This window comes from Boleophthalmus pectinirostris, unplaced genomic scaffold, assembly GCF_026225935.1.
Source record: "Boleophthalmus pectinirostris isolate CB_2022bp ecotype Guang Dong unplaced genomic scaffold, ASM2622593v1 HiC_scaffold_3, whole genome shotgun sequence".
Classification (NCBI taxonomy): domain Eukaryota; kingdom Metazoa; phylum Chordata; class Actinopteri; order Gobiiformes; family Gobiidae; genus Boleophthalmus; species Boleophthalmus pectinirostris.
The window spans coordinates 37,296,495-37,324,147 of record NW_026571299.1 but is presented as its reverse complement, the minus strand read 5'-3'; the positions used below and the strand labels follow the sequence as shown (position 1 = coordinate 37,324,147).

The 27,653-nt window shown below is 37.7% G+C and overlaps 6 protein-coding genes across 7 annotated transcripts in view; 3 read left to right on the top strand and 3 right to left on the bottom strand.

Annotated features, from left to right (window-relative positions):
* Positions 1-16,507, bottom strand: part of ngfb (nerve growth factor b (beta polypeptide)) — a 58,966-nt gene extending 42,459 nt beyond the window's left edge. The window contains exon 1 of the mRNA XM_020940926.2: positions 16,382-16,507. The gene's annotated coding sequence lies outside the window, so the exon portion shown is untranslated. The remainder of the gene's footprint in view (positions 1-16,381) is intronic.
* LOC110174641 (potassium voltage-gated channel subfamily A member 10) lies at positions 8,172-9,860 on the top strand. Its single transcript, XM_020940750.2, has one exon. The coding sequence runs from the start codon at positions 8,172-8,174 to the stop codon at positions 9,858-9,860; it is 1,689 nt and encodes a 562-aa protein (XP_020796409.2).
* A 459-nt stretch (positions 16,508-16,966) lies between the features above and the next one.
* LOC110174663 (uncharacterized) lies at positions 16,967-19,003 on the top strand. The gene is made up of 5 exons (XM_020940769.2): positions 16,967-17,579; positions 17,652-17,762; positions 17,867-17,928; positions 18,234-18,494; positions 18,580-19,003. The coding sequence occupies exons 1-5, from the start codon at positions 16,967-16,969 to the stop codon at positions 18,616-18,618; spliced, it is 1,086 nt and encodes a 361-aa protein (XP_020796428.2). The 3' UTR covers positions 18,619-19,003.
* A 1,080-nt stretch (positions 19,004-20,083) lies between these two features.
* rplp2 (ribosomal protein, large P2) lies at positions 20,084-21,344 on the bottom strand. The gene is made up of 5 exons (XM_020940365.2): positions 21,187-21,344; positions 20,585-20,708; positions 20,464-20,512; positions 20,284-20,382; positions 20,084-20,207 (listed from the first exon to the last, which is right to left on the bottom strand). The coding sequence occupies exons 2-5, from the start codon at positions 20,705-20,707 to the stop codon at positions 20,131-20,133; spliced, it is 348 nt and encodes a 115-aa protein (XP_020796024.1). The 5' UTR covers position 20,708; positions 21,187-21,344; the 3' UTR covers positions 20,084-20,130.
* A 505-nt stretch (positions 21,345-21,849) lies between these two features.
* On the bottom strand, positions 21,850-26,131 carry LOC110174381 (adenosine receptor A1-like). Of its 2 annotated transcripts, XR_008633132.1 has the most exons (3): positions 25,102-26,131; positions 22,411-24,542; positions 21,850-22,326 (listed from the first exon to the last, which is right to left on the bottom strand). XR_008633132.1 is itself a non-coding variant. In XM_020940487.2 (2 exons), exons 1-2 carry the CDS (start codon positions 25,455-25,457, stop codon positions 23,915-23,917), a joined length of 984 nt encoding a protein of 327 aa, XP_020796146.1. In that variant the 5' UTR covers positions 25,458-26,131; the 3' UTR covers positions 21,850-23,914. The 2 variants fall into 2 exon arrangements, 1 of the variants encoding a protein (XP_020796146.1); XM_020940487.2 differs by having other exon boundaries at positions 21,850-24,542.
* Positions 26,132-26,324: 193 nt separating this feature from the next.
* Positions 26,325-27,616, top strand: LOC110174713 (adenosine receptor A3-like). The gene is made up of 2 exons (XM_020940817.2): positions 26,325-26,850; positions 27,220-27,616. The coding sequence occupies exons 1-2, from the start codon at positions 26,519-26,521 to the stop codon at positions 27,479-27,481; spliced, it is 594 nt and encodes a 197-aa protein (XP_020796476.2). The 5' UTR covers positions 26,325-26,518; the 3' UTR covers positions 27,482-27,616.
* The last annotated feature ends 37 nt before the right edge of the window (positions 27,617-27,653 follow it).

Below are 27,653 nucleotides of genomic sequence, written 5' to 3'. Positions count from 1 at the left end.
ATGCTCTGGAGCACCAAAGCAGCTTGGACGAACATGCAGTGATGGTAGAGACACACTATTGCAGTAACCTAATGGAAATCCTCTCTGACATAATGACAGTGCATTGAATAACAACAAACAACAAAGGGAGGTCAACTTCTGACCTTTACCAGTAGTAACATGTTCAACCAGCAAAATTTATTTTTGTGGAAATAAAATTAAACCATTATTAACATTTGCAATATTTTAAAATATTATTGAAGAGGCCATGCACAAATTAAAAGTTGTCTATTGCAATATAAAAGTTAAATATACTATATTACATTCTTCCTCCACAGTGCATAACATAGTGTAAAATCCCCTGGTGCAGGCTTGATGCCCAGCAGTGAATGCATTAGCCACAAAAGCCCTACACCACACAAACATAAAACATTGATGTGCTAGGCCATTCGGTAAATGTTGATGAAAGCTGAAAAGACAAAAGCTCTGGGAACATTAAAGTCACTTTATGCTGGGCACGTCTTTCAAATGTAAAATACAGCTACTACTAAGCTTTGAAATGTCAACTCCATCTCCATCAAATTTTGGATGGACCATCCTTTTGCAGCATTATTTGAGAAAATGTCTTTAATTATGACAGTACTTGTGTGTAAAATAACCTAAGAATCTGACAGTTAATACCCATTTACATTTTATATTATTATGTTATGTGGATCAAGTTTCAAGATATTTTTAGGTAAATTGAAGGCAGTATTATGTTGTCCTGTCTGTGAGTGAGAGTTCATAAGAAATAAAATGTAAATGTGAATGTGTTTATAAAAAGTAATACTATTTGGTACATGACTGTGATTTGATACAGTAGTAGGTGGTGCAACTTTAACTGTGGTTTCATTTATTATTACATGCCTTTATTGATCAAAGACTGATTTAACAAAGAAATAGCTTGAAAGTGAGCAATGGATGAGCATGATCTCTGCAAAGAATGCCACTTGCCCTACAGGCAGACATTCATACACTTATGTTTTCATCAAAAATCAAATTACATGAACTTGACATTTTGTATTTTGTGGTCTAGTCCTGGATTATATAAGTAAGTAAGTAAGTAAGTAAGTCTTTATTTATATAGCGCTTTCACAGACATTTTCTGTCCCCAAAGACGCTTTACACAGCATTATTCAGCACTATTCATTCAGCATTATTCATTCACTCTAAACCCTGATGATGGTAAGCTACTATTGTAGCCACAGCTGCCCTGGGGCTCACTGACAGAGGCGCGGCTGCCATGCCACTCGGCGCCATCGGTCCCTCCGACCACCACCAGCACTCACACACACCACTTTCATACTAGGCAATGTGGGTGAAGTGTCTTGCCTAAGGACACAATGATTGAATTGATTGTATTTAACTGACCATGACTATCAACTGTTTATGGAGACCTATGTAGCATGTTTTGGGTTGATGGGGGAAACCGGAGCACCCGGAGGAAACCCATCCAGACACGGGGAGAAACATGCAAACTCCACACAGAAAGGCCTGGGCGACCCGGGGATCGAACCCAGAACCTTCTTGCTGTGAGGCATGAGTGCTAGCCACTCAGCCACCGTGCCATATGTGTGAACTGGTATGGTTTGATTAGAACATACAAATTCTCAGAATTAAAGACTATAGTAGTGGCCAAGAAATTACTACTGATTTATCATTTTCAAGTGGACTCAAATAATTTTCTAAAAATGGACAAGCAAAATGGTGATAGACCAACAAAAACATGTAGTGGTTATACTTAGCCAGGACACTGTAATTGTCTGAACGTGTAAGTGCTGGCATTACCTGTGAAAGATTGATAGCTGTGCATTGTCCTGAAGCAGCAGCCCATGCAGCCATACCATGACAACAATAGCCTGAGTGGATAAGATCTCTGGGGCTGAACGGTGAATACCTGTCCGCCTGTCCCTGTAACACTACATACACCTGGCTCTTTCTACACCTCATGGAGAGGATCCAGTTCTAACATACCAAAGCATGAAGGTACCAGGCAACCAGAAACCACACCCCAATTAGGCTGCAGGCACAGGAGGAATATAGAAAACACAAAAATAAATAGTTTGAGTTGTGTAGCAGGAGGGTTTAGCATTGTGAGATCTGCAGTTACATGTTAAGAATATAATGAAATGTATTATGCATATTACAATCCATGTGGTAATCTATGCTCATAGATTACTAATGGTAGTTTTTGAAGAAACATCGTTTTTATCATGAGGCAGTAATGATTTAATCATCTTATGATATAATGCCTACTTTTTCTGATGTTGAGTAATTATGGATTTCACCAGAACTTTCTTGAAACATGGATGAGTCAGACATTTTATTTTCTTGATTCCACCACAAGGTGGCCCTTGAGACAGGTAACTGCTACTTTTACAGTCCTGAAAAAGGGCAATTTTGTGACACTGTTGCCATGAAAATGCAAAACATGGCAACTATATATAGTATATATATATATATATATATATATATATATATATATATATATATATATATATATATATATATATATACATTTTCCATCAGGTACAAGCATTTTAGACTGAAGAAATCATGAACCACAAATATGCTGTATTTATGTCAAGCTGTGTTGACACATAATGTTGATATAAATGCTCTCTTGGTCACACAATGGCTGTTAGACTGGCTTAAGTCCAGCAAACCGTACGTAACAGTGTGAAATATGATCGAGAGAGCACCTGCATACCGGTGTACAGGCTCAAGACTTTAGCAGCAAAGAGAAAAATGAGCCTCATGTTTCCACCAGTTGTTTGCCTTAAGTGGTGGAACGACAGTGTTACAGGCAAAGAACCTGGGCTCTCTACTGTCCCTGAAGGTCAACTGAGGTCATAGAGTGGCAGAAAGTCCCTTTTTATTAATTTAGAATAGGGTGCATTTTAGAAGGATACAACTACAGGGATTTTGCCCATTTGCGTGTTACTCCTAATTATAAATGATTCAAATCTAGTTCAAAACATCTGTCTCTGTACATTCTATTTGCATTTAAACATCCCCCACCTTCTGTTAGAGATTTGTAACTGTGTTTTAAGACTCTGCATTTAATCTCATTTGATGCAGTGGAGTGAATTTAGACAGGTACTTCTGAATGGCAAGTTATATTCATTTATTACTATTCCTATACTCATGTGGGTTTTGTGTTTGTGTCTTCATAACTTATCATATGATTGTATTTTAATTATTATTGCCGTTATTATTCTTATTTTGTTATACAAGTGTCACAGACACTATTCTTGTTGCAATAATCATTTTTAATCATTTAAAAGATGCATGTTTAGCCTGTGCTCTAAGCAAATGCGTAATGTTTTGTTCTTGACTTTAATGCAATGTTCCATGTGTTTCAGAGTCACATGGAAGCTGAGCATCACATTGACAATGAAGCTTTGGCGTCCAAGTTGTTTACAGAAAATGATCTCATGAAAAATTTAGTTTTTTCCCTCTTGAGTCAATTCAGGAATGGGAATTCATATTAGGACTTGTCATTTGATTAGTGACAATGGAAACTATCCAAGTATTTGTATTAATCTGGTAGTAGTTGGACCACACTGAGTGATTCACAGCTCATCTCTGGTGTTGCATAATCTCTTTAGCATCCTTCTCGGTCGACATGGGTGAAACGTTCAACTTGAGGCCAAATACTATTGCAAAACGAGGAACTCTGTCTGTAATTACTGGGGACATTGTGGTTGATATCAAACAGCAAAAGTATAGAGGTGTGTTTGACATGATGACTGCACAGATTCTTACAATGCCTGCAATATTTCTGAGTGTGGGGCTACAGATCTCAATTGTCAATATACTACAAAATATATTGTATTAACTTAACTGAACCATTACCAAATTCATCAATTAACAGCAGTTCAATACAATACAGTCAATTGTTTTGATAATGCAATAAAAACAGAACTGTATTAAATTAATAAATAATCAATAATACATACAGTTTACTAATATCAGGTGTTAAGTATTGATATAAAATCAAGGGATTAGTGCCTGTATGACGTTTAATATTTCTCTCACCATTTCTACATTTTAAGCCAACAGGAACAGCTGCACTGTACTGCTGCTGTTGTGCCCTTGGAGGCTCCTGACCCAACCTTGCCCACCATTTACAAAAGAAAGACCTCTTCCACAATATATAGGATTACTACTGGAATAACCAGCTGCCTTAACAACAGATACAGTTACTAAACAGGGAATATTTAATCCTTGCTACCTGACGTGCACTTTGAAATCCTGCCCCTTTAAAGGATGAGCATATGGGATTTAAGATAGAATTACCAAGATCATGTGCCTGAAATTAGTTCCCAACAGTTTTTGTTACCAGTAATTTTTGTAGTCATTGTATCTGTTTTATTATAACAAACAGCCAAGCTTAATTTAGTTTACCAAGTTAAACATTATTCTAATTATTACCCAAATATTACCATCTAAAGGTTATTCAATTCAGCAGTTTAAAAGCATGAGATCCTTGATTATCCATCACCAACACAACATAGATTATAAAGAGGATTTCACCAAGAGTCATTTAGTAAGTTTAAAACCGTTTAATTTTTACACTGTCTGAACACATGGGATTTTCTGATCAGGTGCTCACCTGTGTGTTTACAGTAGGCCTATCTGCAATGATGGGAAGAATACATTGAAAATATATTTAGTTACAGAATACCGAATACCTGCATTATAATGTAACATTTTCAATTACATGGGCCAATTAGAGTACTGTTTTCTGAATACTTAGAATACATTTACATCGAGTTGCATTTAAGTTATAGTGTAAAAATGCAACCTAGGATTAAAAAGAGCTTTATGTTTGTTTCACCATTTGTTTTGCATCTCTCATCATTAGTTGTAGGAGTTAAAATCCACACATCCACACGGTGGCTGTGAGCTGTGTTTTCTGTTTTTCTCATTGATTTTGTGCAGTTTGATGCCTAAAAGTACTGCAGTGTATTCCTATCATTCTGAGAAACTGTATCCTGAATATCACCAAATGAAAAGTAACTGTACCTGAATACAGTTACTCAATATTAATATTCAGAATATATATTCTCAGTACATGTATTCAGTTACTTCCTAACACTGCCTATATGGCTCATCATCATCAAAGAAGCAATTTGTGATGTGATGTTTTTATATTATTAGCTTATGAAAGTATAATTTTATTGAAGCTGCTGCAACAAAATCATTTCCATCGAGGATCAATAAAGTATTCTGTGTATTTGTGTTGTGTATGGTATTATGATCCATCTCAAAGTCATAGTTTATAAAAGGTGTGCAGTAATACAGACCTGTGCGGCGTCAGTAAAGTTCACACATTATCATTCTGATGGAGAAATTGCTTCGTCAACACTGTCTTTACGGGTAAGGTGACAGTGTCATGTGGGGGCAGTACTGTTGTAGGCAGGAATGTGAGGTACAATGAAGGGCATTTAGGAGGCACACCACCATTGTGTTTCCCTGACTAGACTCCTGAGACTGAGAAGCAGCTCGTAACATGTGCTTTCTTGCACTTTTACTGACACTAGGATTGTTGCGCAATGAAATTAACAGAAAATCTCTAAGAAAAATATAGTTTAAAAATCTTTTGGTACAATATTTTCATGATATACTTCTCATGGTACAATATTTATTGAATTATTTTGTGGAGGCTAACAAAACTGTTAATATGCTAATTTTTCCTTTTTAAAATGCCTTGACAAGACTGGCTCTGTCATCATCCAAAGAATTAAGATTTAAAAGTGCTTTATGTAGTCTACACTGAAACAGAGCAAAGGATCATGGTCTATGTAGTTTCCTCTGTTTTTAGCTATTGCTGCACCAAAACAAAGGGTTTACGCAAAGAGATTTGTAATTAGATATATTGTGACAGACAACAATATTATTGTGAGAGTTTTGGCGATACGATATCACAATATTTTGGTTATTGTTACACCCCTATTAAAGAATAAATAGACCCTACAGCTCAGCTACATCTAAATTAAATATATTTCTTATATTTCAACACTAAAAGCACTGTATGATGTTCCTATGAAGAGCTGCTTGAATTGGCATTGTTTGTGTTGGTAGATAGGCAGTAAACTCTGGCTCATGACCTTGAGCTATGCGCTTGCAGTGACGCTCACTGCAATGTTACACAGGGACAGTGGCTGCAGCAGGCTGGAGGAGATGAGGAGATTTCTGTCAGACTGTACTGGTTATCTCTCAGGTAACTCAATAGGCACACAGCCATGCCAAATTGGATGCCCTTCTGGATTAAAGTCCCTAAAGAAATTGATTGTGAATTGATATATTTTGAGTTAGTTTTGTCTCTCAGTTGAAACTGTTATGTAAAGAAGTTTGTACTCATGCGAATAAGTCTACTGCGCAATGCTTATGATTATACTGTAGTTAATTTGATGATTAATGGCTGGACTGACAATGAACTTTCACATGACTATAAAGAATATGCATATAAATGAAGTGCCATTGGCAACTTTTCACTGAAGGTTGAATTTGACCAATTTTATAATGATATTATCAGGATAGTTTATTGAGAAAAGGGTCTATAAAATACTCACACAATAAGAAGCAGAAAATGATATTGATATTGTCTAAAGAAGACTCCTGGTTGTTACTGGGGTTGTAAACAAAAGCAGTGTAGAACAGATGTGCAGTGCTACAAAGCTATGACAAATGCTGTATCAGGGGGAACGCACAGCCCAGTCCCTGAGGTGAGGTGGGGGTGGACTGGATGATCCTGCATGTGGATGCTTACACGGCAGGAAAGAGAGGGTCCCACATCAAACTGTGATTGGCTGGTGCAGAGTAATTGTCCTATCAGAGTGGTGCTCACTTTCTCGCTGTGGGAGGGGGGAGCATAAAGCCAGGTGACCACTTACTTTTAAAATAGTTACTTGCACCGGTGTTTGTGTTTGTTTGCCACAGTGTAGACATGTTTGCAAGTATGTGCGGCTAACTCTGGCAGCTCTAGTTTCTTATGGGGTGTTAAATTACCCAATGGGTGCTTTAATAGAGCTAGAGTCACTCTTGATTGTGAGTCTGGATGAGAGAGGTTGAAGGAAAGAAGGGAAAACAGCGTGAAGCTGCCAAGAAGAGTAAAGAGCCGGGGACATGGTGAGTGCTGCAGACCCCACACGGATTTAAACTTCAAAATACTATTTTATGTGGTCAGTTTTTTGTGTGTGTTTCTATGCTTCCTACTTAGTTGTTTTACTTGCTACATCACATTTTGTCATTGAGGTGAATAGAAAGGTCATTAGCTCCAATTTTTTATTTTTTATTTTTTGTAAATGTCAGTCCAAGCTCTATGCACAAACTTACTGGTACAGTTTCCTCTACTTTTTACAATGTCCCTTTGTCTTGCTGACTAAGCAGAATCAATTAGACATTTTAGCATAAACCCTGCCATGGTATCCTCATAAAGAAATTATGAAATCTTAATCCTAGGGACTTTTATGCGACAATGCACAAGTACAACAGTGGAATTAAAACCAGATGAGTCTTTCAATGTGCGCAGGGCCCGTGGTGTCAAGTGGACACAGAGGTTGTGGCTTAAAAGCGTGTGGCAGGGTATGGTTACCTGTCTGAACCAGACAAATGGAATGATAAGCAGCTACTTAGAGATAAAGTAAATGTGACGCTGCAAGACTACGCACAACAAGACTGGGCCAAATTACCTAAGTGTGTATTTAGACACACTCAAACAATTAGTGAGAATGATACATTTAATGTCAATTTCTGTAAGAAACCAATGCACTCTGAATGTGTTGCACATTTTCAGTGATACTTGTATCTTTATGGTCTAAGCACTCTCAGTTGGATTTGCAGAGTTTGGATTTTGTGTAGGCCATGCAACAAAAATCTCGAAAAAACTGTACAAGCACAGTATCAGATGGCTGCTTCCGTGCTGATGCAAACAGTAGCTGACAAATGTCTTAACTGACAAAACTGCACCATTTAAGACAAGTTTGCTTTTTTTCCTAAATAGACTGCCCACTGGACCGAGAGTAAAAGCCGCAGACATCAGCCTGAATGATTACGGCGAAGAGAGAGGCTTGGAAAGACATTTCGGAGTGGGATAAGTGTCTCCAAGGTGACAGACAGAGCTGTGACTAGCAACAACACAAACAATGGAGGTGCCTCTCGTTAATTTTGAAAACATGGATGATGTGGGTATCAACCTGGGTGACCCAAGTGACTCTGGATACCCGACCTCACCCACCTCAGAGGCACCGGATCAGAATCTCCTTACACATCGTCTTTCATCACCTCATCAGTCGCCGCTAAGAGGGAGAAGGCGGCATTTGTCTGGACACGAGGGGCTGTCCCCGACCTCCCCTACAACTGTGACCACCAAAGCAAACTCCAGCAGTGGCAGTCTGATTTCCAATCTGAAGCTCCTCATTAACAGTGAGTCTCCCACAGACAGCGTCTTTAGTAAAATGGTCAAAGACTGCTATGAGAATGAGGATCTCTTTGACAAACGCTGCTTAGAAGAAAGAGATGAGAAAGTTGTTATCAATATCTCAGGCCTCATGTTTGAGACTCAGCTCAGCACACTAAATAAGTTTCCAGAAACACTTCTTGGTGACCCGATGAAGAGGATAAGCTACTTTGACCCAATGAGAAATGAGTACTTTTTTGACAGAAACCGCCCATCTTTTGATGGCATTCTTTACTACTATCAATCCGGAGGCAGACTCCGGAGACCGGCAAATGTTCCTTTAGATGTTTTTGCAAATGAAATACTTTTCTATGAGCTGGGTCATGAGGCCATGGAGCAGTTCAGAGAAGATGAGGGATTTATCAAGGAGCCCGAAGTTCTTTTGCCTACCAATGAACTCAAACGACAGTTCTGGCTGTTGTTTGAATACCCCGAAAGCTCCAGTGCAGCCAGATCAGTGGCTCTCGTCTCTGTATTTGTAATCGTTATCTCTATTTTCATCTTTTGCCTGGAGACTCTCCCAGAGTTCAGAGAGGACACTGACACCGCCGCAAGTGTTGCGCACTTTGACAATGGGACTCAGGACAGCGCTGCCACACAACCCAAAGACATAATGGCATTTATCACAGATCCATTTTTTATTGTGGAGACCATTTGCATCATTTGGTTTTGCTTTGAAGTGGGTGTCCGTTTCGTGGTTTGCCCCAGCAAAAGTGATTTTTTCAATAATATTATGAACATTATTGACATAGTATCAATAATTCCTTATTTTGTAACACTGGGAACTGAGCTGGCAGCACCCCCTGAAGATGATGATGGAAACTCCAATCAAAACATGTCATTAGCCTTTATTCGGATAATCAGGCTTGTGAGAGTTTTTCGCATTTTTAAGCTCTCGCGCCACTCAAAAGGACTTCAGATCTTGGGACAGACCTTGAAAGCCAGTATGAGGGAATTGGGGCTTCTTATCTTCTTCCTTTTTATAGGAGTCATCTTGTTCTCAAGTGCCATCTACTTTGCAGAAGTGGATGAACCTCAGACACAGTTTGTGAGCATCCCTGATGGCTTCTGGTGGGCGGTGGTAACAATGACCACAGTAGGATATGGAGACATGTGCCCAATTACAATGGGGGGCAAAATGGTTGGTACTCTGTGTGCCATTGCTGGTGTTCTGACCATTGCCCTGCCCGTCCCAGTCATCGTCTCCAACTTTAACTATTTTTACCATCGAGAGACTGAGCAGGAGGAGAAACAGATGATGGATGCTGCCGCTGAGGCAGCTCAAAAATCATCAGCTGCAAATAAGTATGGGAGCACGCCTTCACTCAGTAAAAGTAATGGGACATGGCAGAATGAGAAGAATGGTATGCACTGATGCAGAGACAACTTAATTTATAATGAATATTAAAATCATAATTATAAATATTTTATTATTTATGTTTTATACAGGTGGTGAATTAGTGCATAAGATGACAGTATTAATAGGCACTGTGTGGTGGGGCCGCCTTACACAAGTTGTCTGTCTTCTTGTGGATGTGTCAAAGTGCATTTAACACAACTTGAAAATGTCAAACCTGGGGTGGTATGTGAAGTTTCATTATCATCTTCATCTGGAGCAGTTTGAAATGAGAAAATTGAATAGAGTACATATCAAAGACAAATCTGAGAGTGATGCAGTAGTTTAAAAACAAGATGACTGAAGAAAACTGAAGCATTTAAACTTAAATATTTGTATAGTTCACATTACAGCATAGTCCAATGGTACTCTTCTCTTCATCATAATCAGCCATTGCAAGGTAGTGTCAAGGGCAAGAACGCTGTCCAGTGTAAGTCAATGCACAAACATTGTCTTCTCAGCAGATCTATAGCAGTGAACCGTCAGCTCGCAGCAGCTCCCCATATGACGCAGCGTAACAGTATCTAGGTGATGAATAGCTGGCATGTTAGCACGTCGGCTGTTAATCTTGTAGATAGGCTGCAAAGTAGAAAATGAAACTAAAAACTGTTTAGCATGCACAGGCATGCGGCTGTTGAGTGAAACATGTCATTATTTAAAATTTAATTATTAATATTTATGAAACCTACATCAATAACCCATTAACAAAATGTGAATTTACCCTTTAAAACAATATCAACAAACTGCACTAAAATGTATATTTTCAATTACATAATGAGCACTTTGAAGATTAATATTAGTTGGTGTTGGGAATAAACAAAGAAATATATTTTTAAAATTACCATTATTTAAATGTCACTAAATATATGATGTGCTCCTCTTTTATTCAAGAGACTTGAAAATGACAGAATGTAATTTTGAGAAAGCACTTGAAGGGTTAAAAATGGGCTAAGACAGAACTTGTCTTGGATGGTATGTACTCATCACTCATTTGAATTGCATGGCATTCTGTGCCGAAGGGAATTTAGCATCAACTATAAGGACTTTTAAAATATGTAATGTACTTCGTATTTGATGATATTTTAATCGTTATAGTAATAATTTTTATGCAAAAAGAAAGGCCAATATTTAAAATGGATATAAACAAAATATTTATGTGTCTTATGAGAAAATATGGTTCTATATATGCATGCTTCATTTCAGCCTTGAGAATGTACTGTATGTGACTTTATTATACATGAATACAGCTTGTGTACTGTAAAAATATAGTAGTACCTCAGCCGTTGCCTTTGATTATCGTATGATATGCAATAATATTAATGGCAATAATAATAATATTATCTGGATGAAAACTTGAAGGCTTTTTGGTTGTTTTCAGAATCTAGAATGTGATGATGTATTAACACACTCAGGTGAGGGGCAGGAAGCTGTGTTTTTCTGGTGGCTTATTAATTACAGTGTTCATTTAAACTATATCAAATGTAAACCTAAAAAAAATGGATAATCTATATTAAACGAACCATCTCTCTGTACTATATCATAAACTCTCCACAGCATATATATACAGTTTACCTGCTCCCTATCTGAAATAACCACTTTAGGCCAATAGAATGTTGTGACGTCACCTGAAAACCAGCAATAATTTTCTGAATGTAAACTGCATTGGAATGAAATTAGCACTTTAGTGAGTTACAAAGCACTTCATGTTTTGAGGACTGTTACTGTATGTGTCAATAATGTACAAAAGGTAACATTTGCTATGATCTGTTAAGAGTGCCTTTCAATAAAGACATATGCAAACTCCATCAGGCATCCCCAGTCACTTCATTTCCCTGGTTAAATGTGATAGACTGTACCTACTAAAGTGATGTTCTGTTTGACAATAATAGTACTAAAAACTATGTGTGAGCAGTGTGTGACTTGGGGTCTGAATATTCATTATCGCCTCTTGTGAGCTGCTATTAACACATTTCTGCTCTGATACTGATGTTGTGGTGGCATTCCTGACTCACCTGCCCCTTTTCTAGGCTTATATTGTTCAGTGTGTTTTAACATATACTCAGATGAATAATCAAATCAAAGCATTTAAAACAAAACATTACCTTTATAGACATTAATATAAAGGGGATATAACCTGTATCTACAAGCAGATTACTGTAAGTAGAATATAATAATTTCCACGCTGTATGCAAAACAAACAAACAAACAAAAAAAAACAATACACAAAACAAAATACATCAGTGAAATGTACATTATTACCTGCTACTTTACTTTTGTTGTAAAAAGAGGTATTCCCAGAAGCGGTGTTGTTTTAGCACACAAGTAATGTGGTGCGATTAATCGACTTTTTACACAGTTACTGCCTACTCATAGGTTGGCAGAACTTGTGTGAATAGCAAGTGCTTAATTAAATTCACTGCAGTCCTTCTGCTTCTGTGCTTTAAAGGCCCTATATTATGCTATTTTTTTATCTTATCCCCATCACAAACATACTTGGAGTTGTATTTTGTTTCATTCACACATTCAGCATACAAATCCTAAAAATTTGAACAGCATTCTCCAGTCTGAAAACACTCAGTTCCCCATTGTGATGTCATCAAATGGTAACACAGGAAGCACACTTTAATTTTATATTTCATACTCGAATTTGCAGCCCTGTCATTTTTAAACTTTGAAGCAACAGTTATTGTTTTAGTCTTTTTGAAACTACAATTCTCTGTACACCATAAAATATTGGAAATTTACTGTGGAAATCTCAACTGAAAGATAAAAAAAAAAAAAAGAAAAAAAGACAGACTAATATTGCAGGATTCCTTGAGTGAATGAAACACAGCACAGCTCTGGTTATGTTTCTGATGAGGTAACAACATTCTAACATGGCTAAAAAGAGTACATTTTGTAAAATGTGGGACCTTTAAAGTTATAAGCTGCTGAGATAAATTTGTGTATAACTTGTGTATGTAAAGCTGTAGGTTACAGTTCATGTTTTACATTTTCATTCATCCCAAAAAGCAGTTTATAGTTTGTCTCTGGTCAGTTGTTTAAGTACTTCACTGGTGTGAAGTCTGCGCAGCTCAGTGCAACTTGTCACTAGTTAACGTTCAGGTCACTGGGCCACCCTTCTGGCCTGCTGATCACTGATCGTAGTGATATCTCATGGACAAGCTCTGATCGCTTTTTAACATTGGGCAGACAGGTGGATCTCAAAAGGTCAAAGCCAATGCGCAGTTGTCATCTATTATTCAGTAGGTGTTCTACGAAGAGATCACATCCATTGCCTCTTTGATAAAGGATCGCCCAAAGAAAAGCCTTTCTCTGAGCAGCAGATGGGTCGATCAGTGTGACTCAAATCCCATAAACTAGCTAAAAATAACCATGTCTGTCCCTAAGTCGATACAAAACTCAAGCCCAAAACACCAGGCGAACCTCATCGTATCAGCAGGACCCATATCAGTAGATTGAGTTACTGTTTTGTCAGCAGACTCATAAGCCAAAAGTTAGACATGCACAGACAGCATGTTGTCCCCCCAGAGGACAAGTGGATCAGGTCAGTTTGCGTTAAATGTCTGTATGGGCTCAAATTTCTTCCAGTCAGTTTTATGTTGGGCTGGTTCAATGTTTCTTTTCCAAATTATTGTTGTTATTAAAGTGCTGTTTGGTGCTGATGTAGTCTTGAATGGATGGTTAAGACTTCCCCATAGATTAAATATTGATTAAGCTTGTTTCTCACCTATTACTTGGGCCCTAGGTTTTGTGGTGTGTGCTCCTGCTGATCCATTACATTTAAACAGCTTTGGTTTTGCTTTTATAGCACATTATTAACTAAAAGTTCCTTATATGATGAGATTGTGCCCCCAAAAGCAATATTTAAGAAAACAAGCAGCACAGTATATTTTGAATGCATACAAGCAAGGTCGTCCATCTGCTATTTCAATACAGCACAGAAGGGAGGGTGACAAGAAACTCCTTATACACACTTAAAAGGCAGAGCATTTTTTTATCAATAAAATAATAGTTTTTATGGATATAAAAATGCTATATGTGTTTAGTGCCATTAGTGTGAGAGTAATTGTGTGTAAATTATACAACACTTTTCTTAATAGGACTTTTTTCCCTACACATTGTTATTGTTACATTATAAGTTTAGGTAGCTGACTTTTCATTTTTTAAAAATAGGTTTTAACCAGTTGATGTTCAAGTTGAGCAAAGCCTCTTTTATTGTTTTAGTGTAATTTCATGTAATCCTTATATTGACAGACTTCATTAAGGAGATTGGTCCCTAAAACTTTTCAATTATTTAAGTGACATTTTGGTCCTGTTTAATAATTCACTCCCGATTTAAGACAGAATTGCAATGACCACTGTTAAAAAGCTATGTCCATGCACAATGATTAATAACTGGCAAATCTTTTGGGCTTAAGGTTATATTGTATGCAAAGATAATTTATAACTTTGAATGTTGATATTTAATAAGGTATTGTATTTTTCCTGAAAATGGTGCAAAGTTCCATTCATCACTGTAAGGAAAGTATGTATATAGCAGCCCATAATGATTCAAGCAGAAAGAGATTTATGACAGGTAGGAGTGTGGCGAGTGCTCGGTGCAGTGCGCCAGCCCTCCAGGTCAATGACCAGACCTTGCGGGAAGAAATGTGAGTCTCACATTTGTCCTGCTTAGCACCCATGAAAAATGAAGAAGGTGACCTGAAGTATCACCTGGGAGCAGGCTCAGTGCCGTAGCTTTTTACATTTGAGACAAAGACCAATTAGACTTGACAAGTAACAAAGTATTTCTTACTTATTTGTAAAGGTTGATAAATCTGGATAATGGGACATGGATAATTACCCTTATGACACCCTTTACAGAAATGTTTATGGGATCTTGTCCAATATCAAGTCTTACCAGTGCCAATGTAATTTGTATGAAACCTATAAAGCAGTAATTGCCTTGGATTTCCTGTTAAACAACATTGAACGTTCTGTCATACAGGACAGAGTTTAGGTCTGCTGCTGGAACAAACCTCACAGTTTAGGTTCCAAATATAAAAACTGAAGGCTGGCGCTGATCTGCTTTCACCCGCGCTCTGTTCTGTAAATGCTTTCACCACAAGGGGGAGGGAACCAACTGGAGGTTTAGCCAATATTATATTAATTACGTAAAGCCTGCCCTCTTGTGGATTATGTGGGTTACTACATCACCCAACTTGCAGGTTTCTATGATTCTGTGCATGTTTGGTTGGTGCATGTTTATAAAGCATAAAATGCCTATGACATCTTGCTCTGAGCTACATCTGGCATATTTACGTATTTACTAGTTGTTTGTTGAACACATGTGCTGTCACATAAAAAATAAAATAAAATGAGTGGACGAAACTTGATGCAATATATACATATAAACATATTTAAATTTTTCTCTGTAAGCTGTGCTTTTTTTGTGTGTGTGTGTGTTGTGCTTCTGATTTTAGTAGACGTTTACATCTGGGCAAAGGTTTTCTCTGAATGACAGAAATGAATTTTTCTTTGGTATGGATCCTACCAGTACAACTGAAAGATTATATGGGCACATGATCATGATTCAATTTGATGAACTTTTTCTCTTTACCGTGTGAAGGTGTGCTGTGCTACATAACATTGCATAATTTGAGTTATAGGATTGTTCTTCCTTGTTACATCATAAAAAATTATTACGATGAATCTCTTTTTCATTCAATCTAATTGCAACATGCATTTCAGTGATTCCAGCAATAAACACCATAAATCGTTATAATACTTCATAAAACTGCTGTTACTGTTACTACTTATCTTGAGCTATGGTTTTACACATACAGGAAACAAATAAAAAAGATGTTTTCTAAATGTTGGAACTCAAGGTGGTGAATTGAAAGAGACACACTAAAGATATTATTTTGAATCAAGGTATTCTTAATATTCTGGCTATCTTATTGCCTTGAAATTATATAAATCAGTCAGTTTCTTTATAAGTTGATCTTAATTTACTCAAAAATCTGATCAAATATTAAGTTTCAATTTCCATTTGTTGTTAGATTAATAATTGATAAGTCATAAAAACTATGGACACATCCTTTACTGCTGTTAACTGCCTTTCCTAGTTACAATACCAGATAACAAAACCATAAAAGAAAAACAAAACTTTGAACTTGTTTGCAAGCTCGTGCAGTACTGTATCTATGTAACTTTTTCTATTTTTTTCTATATTGATTTGATTGTTTATATGTACTAATACTCTGGGTAAAGTTTGTATGTAGGCATGTAGGCTATGTATATATTTAGTTATGTATTTATTATTATTATTATTATTATTATTATTATTATTATTATTATTATTATTTAATTTGCCTTTCACACATCATTAAAAGCATTTATATTCTCTGGCAAAAAATTTTTTTTTTTTTTTGGTTGTGCTGTGAAGTCTAGTTTTACATTTGGAAAATAGAGGTGTGGTGAAACCGTAAACAACTGCAGCCTGACGTGTGTCTCACCTTCACGTTTCAGCTGCAAACCAGGAAGAAAGGTGCACTTTTCCCCGTAGTCCGCCCCCGTTCCGGCAGGTGAAGAGACGTGGCCAAACATGGGTGGGGTATGACGGTATGATCTCTCTCGGGAGAATCCCTTCCTCACCCTTATTACTCTGCGCTCAGTTGCCACGGAACATTTTACGTTCAACGAATCAGTCTCCGGTGTTTTGACACGGAAGATTTGTATGGTCCTTCGCTGTGAGAGAAGGCGAGGTGAGTGTTGCCGAACTGGTACTCAGACATTTCCTCCATTTTTAAGTTTTTAGCCTATTCGTAGGTTTCAGCTTCTAACTATACATGACTTCTTCCTCATTCAAAAGAAAGCCTATAATATTTGTGTTGAATTGTTAGCCTAATCACTATAGCAACAGTCCTAATTTCTCATCATTCTCATTATGCCTATTATCAGTTAGTTTTAAAGCAACATAAATAACTTTCGACTTTAAAGAAGCCTTACTGTTGGACTAACTAAGCTTCCAGTTAGTTTTGCTTGTGCTGTATGTCTTCATTTTACTGAATGTAGGTTTCTTTCCTTGCAGCTCTTAGATCATGGATACACAGTGTGACAAACATAGGCTCAATAACAATAGCCAGCTGATCTTTGTGCCCCACAAAGACACCATTCGTCTGCTGGAGGTGTATGTGAAGCGCAGCCTGAGTCTAAATGATGGTGCCCCAGAGAGGGCTGAGAGGAAGGCTAAATGGGTGACAATGCCCCAAAGGCAGAGGCGACACTCCAGTGACCCATCTATTCACGTTTCTGAAGGATTAGCTGACAGTGAAATAGGTACTTTTGCTGGTGTTGAACCTCAAGCAAATCTGTCAGAGACAATTCCAGAAGAAAAGGAAAAAAATACCCTGAAAAAATCAAAAAAATTCAAAAAGCCATCACTGTGGAAAAGTTTTTTGGAAATTTTCTCTAGGAAGGATGCTGATGAGAAAGATGATGAAAAGGAGAATCCGACAGAGGTTCCTCTAACCAGCACCAATGATGAGGCCTTTGAGGCAGTGCCCACTTGCCTGCCCACTGCAACAGCTGCCAGTGTAACAAGGAGAAAGTCTACAAAGCGACGAACTGTGAAAAAACGTCTCTCTAGACGATTGTCACAGCTGAAATCCAATAAACTTGAAGAGGTCAATCCAGATGACATATCAGTTGAAGGTATTTTATTTTCGTACAAAGAAGAAAGACATTTAAATAACATAAATATACTAAAGTGTGTTTGTTGTGCAGCTGTTATGAGTGTTGAACCAACATACTCATACTATGAAAAGGTGTCAGAGGAACTTGAGAAAATTGTTCACGAGGTCAAAGTAAATGAGGAAACAAAACTTCTCACAGATGGTAAGCATAAGGGAGTAGTTCATGTTTTTTTTTTTTTTTAATATAACACTATGCATTCTGGTCCACATTTATAATCTCTGTGTCATTTTCACATTTTATCTTAGATGACATTATCAACAGAATCATTGCTTTGACAAAAGAACAGGGAGATCTTATTGATATTAAGGTGGGTATTCATTTATACATAAAATGCTATACTTAAGGATCACTTATATATAATCCTTTACCTGATGTAAAAGTGTTTCAACATGCCCCAAATTGTGCTGTCTGTATAAGGCATGCTAATCACATGTCAGGTCAGGCAGCACAGTATGTGATAGCATGTGACTGTGGTTATTTAAAGATACAGTACATTTATTTACTATATTTGTTTATGCTTACAAGAATGGACAGAGGTGTGAGCTCATTATAGCAGACTTTCCCAGATGGATGAATGACTAGTGCCATGTTGCTTTCACTTTTGTTCTCTAGATTAAACATAACCCCACATTGAGCAACTTCTTCCACAAGATGTCATATTCCTCTTTCCAAAGATTAGCAGACGCATACCTTGAAAACGAGGCCTCTCCTGTCCAGAATCCGCTAACAGTTCCTCCCACTGCTCCTGAACTGGTCAAGCTGGCCTTCACCCTGGACTTCACAGCCAGAATAGCTGGGCTCTCCAGACAAAACATTGGTCACATTACTGGCCTCGGGAACCGTTATCTACAGGACAGATTTGAATATAGACAGGTAAAATGAAAAACATACACACATTACATTAAATCAGTATTTGTTGTGCAAGATTTGATTTAGCCTATTTTTACATTTTATCCAGGCATGTTCGGATCATCCGTGGTCTGACTGTGATGACTGAAACGCTGCTACACGAGATAGCTTATTATTAAAAAGTGAACTTTCTGTTGACTGTTTGTATAACCTTTTATGGAAATGTTTGCTAGAAACCACTTAGGTTGCCTTTGTGGACTTCTAGTGATAATGACAAAAAGCATTGGGTGACTTTTCAGTATGTAGAGTTCACAGTTTCTGAAACTAACTCAGAGACGTTTTAACACTGAATGTCATTATGAGAACACTACAGGAGTTGGATTTTATTGAGAAAAGATACAATTAATGTGCAATATTGTTTTATATTTGTTTACAAATGAGGGATTGAAAAAACTAAACTGTGATGTCACTATTGTGTGTTCATGAATGCGGGCATTCATTTATAATTTATTTAAAATAAACTGGTAATTACATTTGTTTGTTTGAATGGACATTTCATTTAGCATATCTTTAAGATCTGTGTCTGTGAATAGTCACATCAGGCAGAAAAAATAAGTGATATCCAGTGATGGGTCTGGTAAAAATCTGTGTTTATTTGTCCTGTATTAAACCTCAGAACAGAAAATCACTTTGAATTGTGGGGTTAACTGAACTATTAATTCAACGCAGATTTTTTTGTTGGCCAATACATTGTAGATGCCCTTAAAATGTTACCAGTTAAAGAATTTACAACTACTTGGCTCTCAGTGATCCTTGCCCCCCTCCCCTCATGTCTGACTCACCACCATGTGATCCATTATCCTTAGCACCTGTAGTCTCTCGAGTCTTCCCATCTTGAACCAAAACTTCTGAGTCAATACACAGATAAGCTCTTGGAAAGTACAAAGAGAAACAAAATTTTTTGCAAAGTAATTGATAAAACTTCATTTGCAAGAATGAGTGCAAAATTGTCTGTTTTACTCTAGAAAACCAGCTATACACATTAAATAGCAGACTGAAAAATTCAGTAAATGAATAGGTGGAGCATTGGTCCACAAATCTGAAGCAGAGCGGTCGGCAGACCAGTTGCAATAGATCGATATATTGGGCTGATATTTGGACTTTTAAGTGTATCAGCTCTCGTCTTTAAATCTCCAGCACCATCACATTTTGGCCAATCTGCTGCCTAAAAGCACCAACTTTCACAAGAAAAGAAAATTGCACAAAATGTATCTACAGTTCCCTCATCGGTTTGTGGTTAAAAAAAAAAAAAAAAAAAAACACTCTACATAGTAGCTCAAAAATAACAGCTTTTGGGCCGCTTTGGATTCTAAGTAACTGGTATAAGCTGTTAAAATACCCATATCAGTCGATCTTTACAGACCACTATTCTAAAGCAGTTACCTGTGCAGTTTTAGACTTTGGGTCTGTTTCTCCAGTTCATAAACTGAGGGAGACCAAAACACTTGAACACTTACATTTTACTTAAATATTTACCCAAATCCTATATTCTTAAATGTCAATAGAAGGGCAGCAAGGTTGAAGATGTTATAAAAGAGAACTTTACAGCAAAGTTGCAACATTTTACATTTTTATTTCTTTTAAAACAAAGAGGGGAAGATTAATCAAAGAGTCCGAATCCCATATCTTCATCAGACTCCTCAGATTCCTCTTTCTTCTCTTCCTTTTTCTCTTCCGCTAAAGAGTATAGTTTAAGTTAATACTTTGCCGCAATACATTAATAGTAAAGGTCAGTGAATCTGAGTGTACATACCAGCAGCAGGTGCAGCCCCAGCTCCAGCGGCACCAGCAGCAGCAGCGGCAGGAGCCGCCACAGCACCACCTGCTGGTACAGAGGCCAACTTGGAGAGGCCTGAAATTGAATGCATTCATTGATAACTGTAAATTTACAACAACAAAAAGGTTTATTCATTGTGACTTCCATTCCATTTACCAGAGTTCATGACTTCATTTATGTCCTTTCCATTTAACTCACTTACGACCTAAAAGCATACAACACCACCATTATTTGACCAGAACATTAACAATAGGTGTGTGTATGAGTATGTTTGTACCTTGTTCAGGCGTTCATCATCGGCCTCGATTCCCACACTGCCCAGAATAGCCTTGATGTCCTTTGCGGAGGGGCTGGTGTTTCCACCGAGAGCAGCCAGGAGGTAAGCGGCCACGTAACGCATTCTGCAACATAAACAGCAATAAGCAAGCGTATTATACAAACAAAAAACCTGAACTAAAATAACTTTAATCCGTAGTGACGGATTAAGACCATTTATCATTGTCATCGTGTGTGCGCTTCTGAATCGTCACTGGAGAGCGCTAAAGCAATGTGGTTCCTTAAGATATAAAAACAAGACTACTGGTGAGCTACATTGCCTGGTTATGAGGAACTACATAATAAGATTTGAATTATTACAGTTTACATTTTTAGAAAGGAAAAAACAATTACATGAAAATAAAATCTAAGTACTCCATGCGAACGAAAACAGCATGGCGCTTCATGTCTGCCAGACCTCCACTTTTGGCCAACAAAATACATCTTCAGAAAGCTAAAAAAAATAACAATCGAAATTCCAAACTAGAGTACGTGGCTGGTTTATACATTGTGTTCTGCCAAATACACGGGAATTTGCTCAGAACTCATATTTTTTTGACTTACTTTAAGTCTTTGCAGACACGAAACGTCGGTCACGCTAGAAATCCGGAAGTAGAAGAAGGAATATCCGGGGATTTAGACAACGAGACAACGGGCGCCACGGGTGCTACTAATTTCTGTTCACTTGCTTCCTTGATTCCTCACCTTAAAATCCCACCCACTAAGGGAGAGCCAATAGAAAATGTCTTGCCCTCTTCTCTATTGGCTCTCTGTATGGTCTATCTACACCGGAGGAATCGAGTGTGGCTTTTAGGAGACAAGTAAACAGAGATGGGGCGGACCTGCCTCAAGCAGCTGTCAAACTCATGCCCCCTTTATGGATGTTATTTTGGCGCGTGCGTCATGCCCATGGAAGTTCTTCATATTCAAGCCTCACCTCCACATCCTATATCTACACTAAACCCTGCTGGTTGTAAGTATTATTAGTTAAATTGATCAAAGGTATTGTTGTCAGAAAATAGAGATTTTTTTTTACACTGTAGTAGTGTTGCTATCAGTCTTTATAAAGAAAGTCCCATTAATATATCACACAATAATCGGTATTCCTGTTTACATTCTGACTGTCTTGCCTCTCCAATGTAAAGCGAACCCCGTTTCTGAATAAGAATTGAAATAAATGCACGTGAATCAATTAGGTTATTAATTCATTTTATTATTATTATTTTATTCATCCCTCAAAAAGTGTTGTTTACTAATATGCTTCACAACATGTTACTTTAAATAACCTGTAACCTAAAAGGGGAAAAAAAAGTAATACTATGGGGCACTACAATTCTATGAGCTCCTCTTGTTTGTCCTGTTTGAAAAGCCATTCAAACACAAACACTAAGGAGTCTACAACAAACTCCGTAATCTTTTTCACATTGGTCACATACCACATTTTGTAAACAAATTCACACAAGGCAACAATTACAAAAACAATCAACAACCCTAGAAAAATCCGGTCAAGGTAAAAATTTATTTTCTCCCTAAATGTCCACTGCTCCCATGGAAGTGAGCGCCGCATTTCAATATATTTACTAAACTGTAGCAAAGCTGCTTGTTCGTCATCCAACACTTCCTCTGGGTTTTCCATGTCCTGGACTTCTGTGGTTCCATCAGTTTCTGCCATTTGTGCTGCTGTGATGCTCAAACGGAAACACTCTGCAGATAAAGTCCAAAATTAGATAACTATCACAGCATATTAGACACTATTCTATACAGACATAAGTTCAGTACCAGTTTTACCTTAAGGAGGCGAGATATTCTTATGAGGAAAAGATAAAGTGCTTAATATAAAGAAGCATTTGTCTGTGCAGTGTCCAGGCTTCAGCACAGCTCTGCCCTGCAGTGTGATAATTGTTAACTACCTCACTAAGACACAGGCAGAGGATTAGACAATGCTTAGCACATTCAAATCCTACATAAGAATACAGGTGACAGATGGCAACATGCACTGGTGTCTTTCCAAGGACTACTAGAGCATATTCAGAGCATTTCTTATGTTAAATGTGCACTTTGTAACTTTCCTAGAGAGGAGTCCACAGTCTGTTTGCCTCCATTGCTTTGTTTAGAATGTTCCAAAAATTGCATTAAATTCACCCACCTCGATAAGGTTTGAGCAATAAAAACAATTAAACAAATGCAAAATAGTATGGTTTAATGCCACACTGCAGGAAATTTCACAAAGACAAAGCCATAACATGTCCATGGAGACAATGGTGGGCCCTACTCTAGAAAATATACATAGAGCACCTTTAAATAATCTGTCAAACGTCCTGAGCAGCATTGTTGATAAATGACAGATATGACATAAATTGATTCATATGACATTATGTGGGAATAATTCAAGCATGTACTAGACCCAGGCAGAAATTATGTGGGAGATGTGATGACAAAGCAGTACTTTTAATAGCCTCTTTAGTAAAGTTGGAATGAATTACTGCAGCCCAGTGCTTCACAGCCTACTCACTGTACTTCCACTGACATATTAAATTAAACCAATCAAATGGTCATGTTTTTTATGTATCCACCCATTTTGTTTCATTTCCTTTATGGATGCACAGCGCAGGTAGACCTTTTATAGAATGAAAAATATTTCTTGGAAACAAACACCCAACACTTTCCCATTATTGATTTTGCTCAGTAAATCTTCTTTAGCTTTACTAAATCTTCATTGCTGCTTTGTACACAGTCTGGACTTGGCAGAATTTCAGCCTCTCTGAGTTATCAGTGCATGTTAGTTAGCCAATATCAAACACATGGTTGGTACATATACTTACAGTAATAATATAATATACAGTATTTTGTAATAGTAAGGATTAAGCAATACTGTCTGAAATGGATATCTTGATTTTTTGGTAATCTAATAACTTTTCAGACAATATTATGTCACTTCAACAGAAATTTGTTAAAATACTTCTTGAATTGTGTTAGTTGAGGTTTAAGTATCAGACAAACGTTAAAGAAGTGCAGAATTGTTAAAGTTTACATTAATTTTATTTTGATTTTTATTCAGGTTTGAATATCGATTGTGTATGCTCAAAACAATGTTCATGACATTATCATTTTGAAAATATGCCCATCTCTAAAAAGGCGTATTAAAGAGTTGCTTTATGGCCATTGACCACTGATATATATGTTTAACAGTCAGTTATTTTTCAATGTACCGCTGAAATATTTATATTATCTGCTATCATTAGTGTTGATGTATTATGTTTTGTCCTTGTTATCATAGGCTGCCTGCCATGTTCTATAAATTCCCAGTGGATTTCTCTATATTAGCTGGTGTGCCTGTAGCACATGGTGTGGGTTGTGTACGTCTGCATAACATGCATCGGCTAGTGATCTCAATTAATGTAACTCTGAAGCGCTTTATCCTAAAGGCATAAACCATGGGATTGACTGCTGAGTTTACATGGGACATAAAAATGCCAACATTCATGGCTACTGTAGGGATTTTGCAGTCTTTGCAAAAGAAGCTGATGCAGTTCATAATGTGTATTGGCATCCAGCACACGATGAAGAAGAAGACCACTAAAGCTAGAGACTTGACCAGCCTCAGCTCTTTCTGATAGTATCTCTCTGCATCACAGGTGGCCTCAGCACGGCTGTTGAGTTGCCTTTTTATCACCCGAAAGATTTCCACATAGAGAAAAATCATAATGACCAGTGGGACCACCACCCATCCAAAGAAGTTGAAATACACCATGTAGTCCATCCTCATGACACCCATAAACGTACAGGGAATGTCGCTGGAGGGATTTAGGGCATCACGGTTATTCCAGCCCGTCATTGGCACCATGCCCGTTAGGAAAGAGAGCACCCAACACAGGCCAACAGCTGCCCAGGCCCTCTCCTGGGTCACTACGGAGCTGTACCTTGGCATAGAAAACAACCAGAACAGCGCATTAGAATAACCCCAGATTGTGTTTGTAAATTTGTTTCAGATCTTAATCTTTCTCATCAGAAAGTAGGAAGTAGCTGACAGAATCCCTTCACTGCTACGTCAGTTATTTAAGCAGACAGACATTTTAATTTCCTTAAAAGCTTTTGATGGCCAGGACATTGATTTGCATTAAACCTGGCCACAATATATAGTTCCTAAGGGCTATCCAGATCTAGTGTAAGCAAGTTTTCCTTAGTTGAATTCTTGTGACTATTTGCTTTTAGTGTTGTTTATTATTTTGGAAGCAGCTTGTATGGATTGTTACAAGTTAACTCTGTCACTCTCAAGTCACTCTGTTTAAATCTCCATACACATGTATATGTGTACATCCATGTATTTCCACCTCTCATCTTATTTAAGTGATTGTCTCCCTCTGAAATACTTCCCATCAAGTATCCCCTTACAAATTGAACTGATCATAAACAAATGTTCTGATTATACCGTCATAAATATTTGATTGCAATCTGATAGTAATGATACATGACACATACTTGGTGGGAATCTTGACTCGTAGATATCGGTCAATGGCAATGGCTAGTAGAGACAAGATGGAGCTCTGGGTGATGATGAGGAGCAAACAGGAGAGGAAAAGGCATGTGTAGAATTGAGTCTTCAGTCCCAGGCTGATGACAATGGCCAGAGGAATGACTAGAAGACCCACAGCAATATCAGCCACAGCCAGAGACACGATGAAGAAGAATGTGGTGTTCCGAAGCGCCCGGTTCACATATACCACCAGAACCACCAGGATGTTCCCCAGCACCGAGGCCAGGGCGATGGCTGTCTCAATGGAGATGTAGACCACATCCATGGACTCCTGAGGCTGGATACCGGGCGAGGAAGACATGCTCACCTCAGCTTTTCAGTTATTCACTAAAAGTTGCTTGAAAAAATGGCTGTTCTTGATGTTAGATCAATTACTCCTTTAGTATTTAACCAAAGTATACCAAACTCAAAGGACTTGTCGCTCCATTGTAAAGACTTTCGAGTCGTACTTCTCCAGCATCTTACCCAGAGTGGTCCCAGTGCACCAGTCTTCAGCATCCTTTTACTCTCTCTCCCTCTATTCTGTAGAGCTATAAACATGGAGGGAGGGACTTTGCTTTCTGCTCCAACCTGCAGTACTTTGGCTCATCTGTGTATGGTTTTGGAGAGGAACTTGATGTAATTATTAGCCCCACTGCATTTCATCTATTTATTAGCTAAGTGAACAGTCAAAATGTGCACTCAGCTTACAATATGAGGAAATGTGTGTTGATGAATGAGCCACTGCACTGCCACAAATGCACCGCAACTAAAGGAAGCAACACCCCCCTGATAATATCTACACATACAGAATAAATTTGTACTGCTATCTTGGGCAATAAACATGACATGAAACTATAGCAAGCATTTAAATTCTATATGTATTTATATCGTGTGCTTTATTCAATTTTTTATTTTTTTATATTTGATTAAATTTTTTTCTCAGGAAATAAATGGGTGAGAAACAACAGAAATTCATGCAGAGAACATGCAATGATTTTGATACATCTTGTGCTATCAGGTGAGCTTAAAAAAATAAAATTTATAAAACATAAAAAAAAATATATTTTATTTATTTATTAAATAAAATTGTATGTATGTATGTATATATATGTATATATATATATATATATATATATATATAGATAGATAGATAGATAGATAGTTGTATTGAGCTGGTAGGTGCAGACTAAGCTGTTCAGAAATCCTGCTGACAAGTTGCTGCTCATAGTGTGCTTTACAAGGTATAAAGTCACACTTCCTTCTTCATATATCGCAGTATATAAGTTGTACTGTGCACCATATTGAGGCACAGACAGTGGTGGATGTTGGAAGTGGCTTTTTTTCTCTTGAGCCTCAGTTGTTACCAGTGAGTGAGAGAGAATGGAGCCAGGTCAGATGGTGTACACTGTGACGGAGGGTCTGATTGGTCTGATCTGTTGTGTGGGGAACCTGCTAGTGATGGTGGTTCTTTGGTCCAGCGGGAGCCTGCAGCAGGAGCCCACCTACGGCCTGCTGTTCTCCCTGTGTGTGGCGGATGCTCTGGTGGGGGCTGTGGTCGTCCCTCTGGCAGTGATGGTAGATGGGCACATCACTACCTCCTTCAGCCTGTGTCTGTTTATCAGCTGTGTGCTCCTGCTCCTCACACTGGCCTCTGTGCTCTGCCTCACAGCTATAGCAGTGGACAGGTACCTCAGGGTCTACATCCCCATAAGGTAACCTCAGTTTGGTTGCAGCTTTTTTGGACATTTTCTTTGACTATATAGACTATTAGTGTATTTGTTTTTATGCTGAAAAATTACTATTGTTGATATGCTGATTTTTCCTAGTTAAAGCTCAAAGTTGTCCCATAAAGTAAACCCCTGAAATGCTAGAAATGAAATGGTTGTCAGTTATCAGTGCATCTCTACACAAAGTTCTTTAAAATGTGTATTGCACCTATATAGACACGACAGTACAGATCATAGGTATTCAAAGATGATATGACTAACTTTAAATTTGCAATGTTATCAGTTTGCCCTTTGGTTGATATTTTTGCTCCAAAATGACTATATATATATATGTATATATTTTATCTTTTTAAGATACAAAAGAACAGTGACTCAGAGACACTCCTGGTTGGTGGTTGCTGGATGCTGGCTTGTTGCGTTCCCTCTCAGCTTCACTCCCATGTTTGGATGGTACAACAAGGAAACTCTGGCCCACTCAAACAACTCCATTATTCTCTGTCAGTTCATTGCTGTCATCCCCATGTCTTACATGGTTTATTTTATTTTTTTCCTCTGTACACTAATGCCTTTGTTGGTGATGATAATACTGTATTTTAAAATATTGGACCATTCATAGAAACCTGAGAAATAAACCAGGGAATGGAGTTCAGACACAATCCCACCTGTATATGAAAAAAGAGAGACAACTTGCAGCTTCGCTCTTTCTTGTTTTGCTTTTGTTTGCTGCATGCTGGTTGCCTCTAAACATTATTAACTGTATTGCTTACTTTGGCGGGATAAAATTGGTG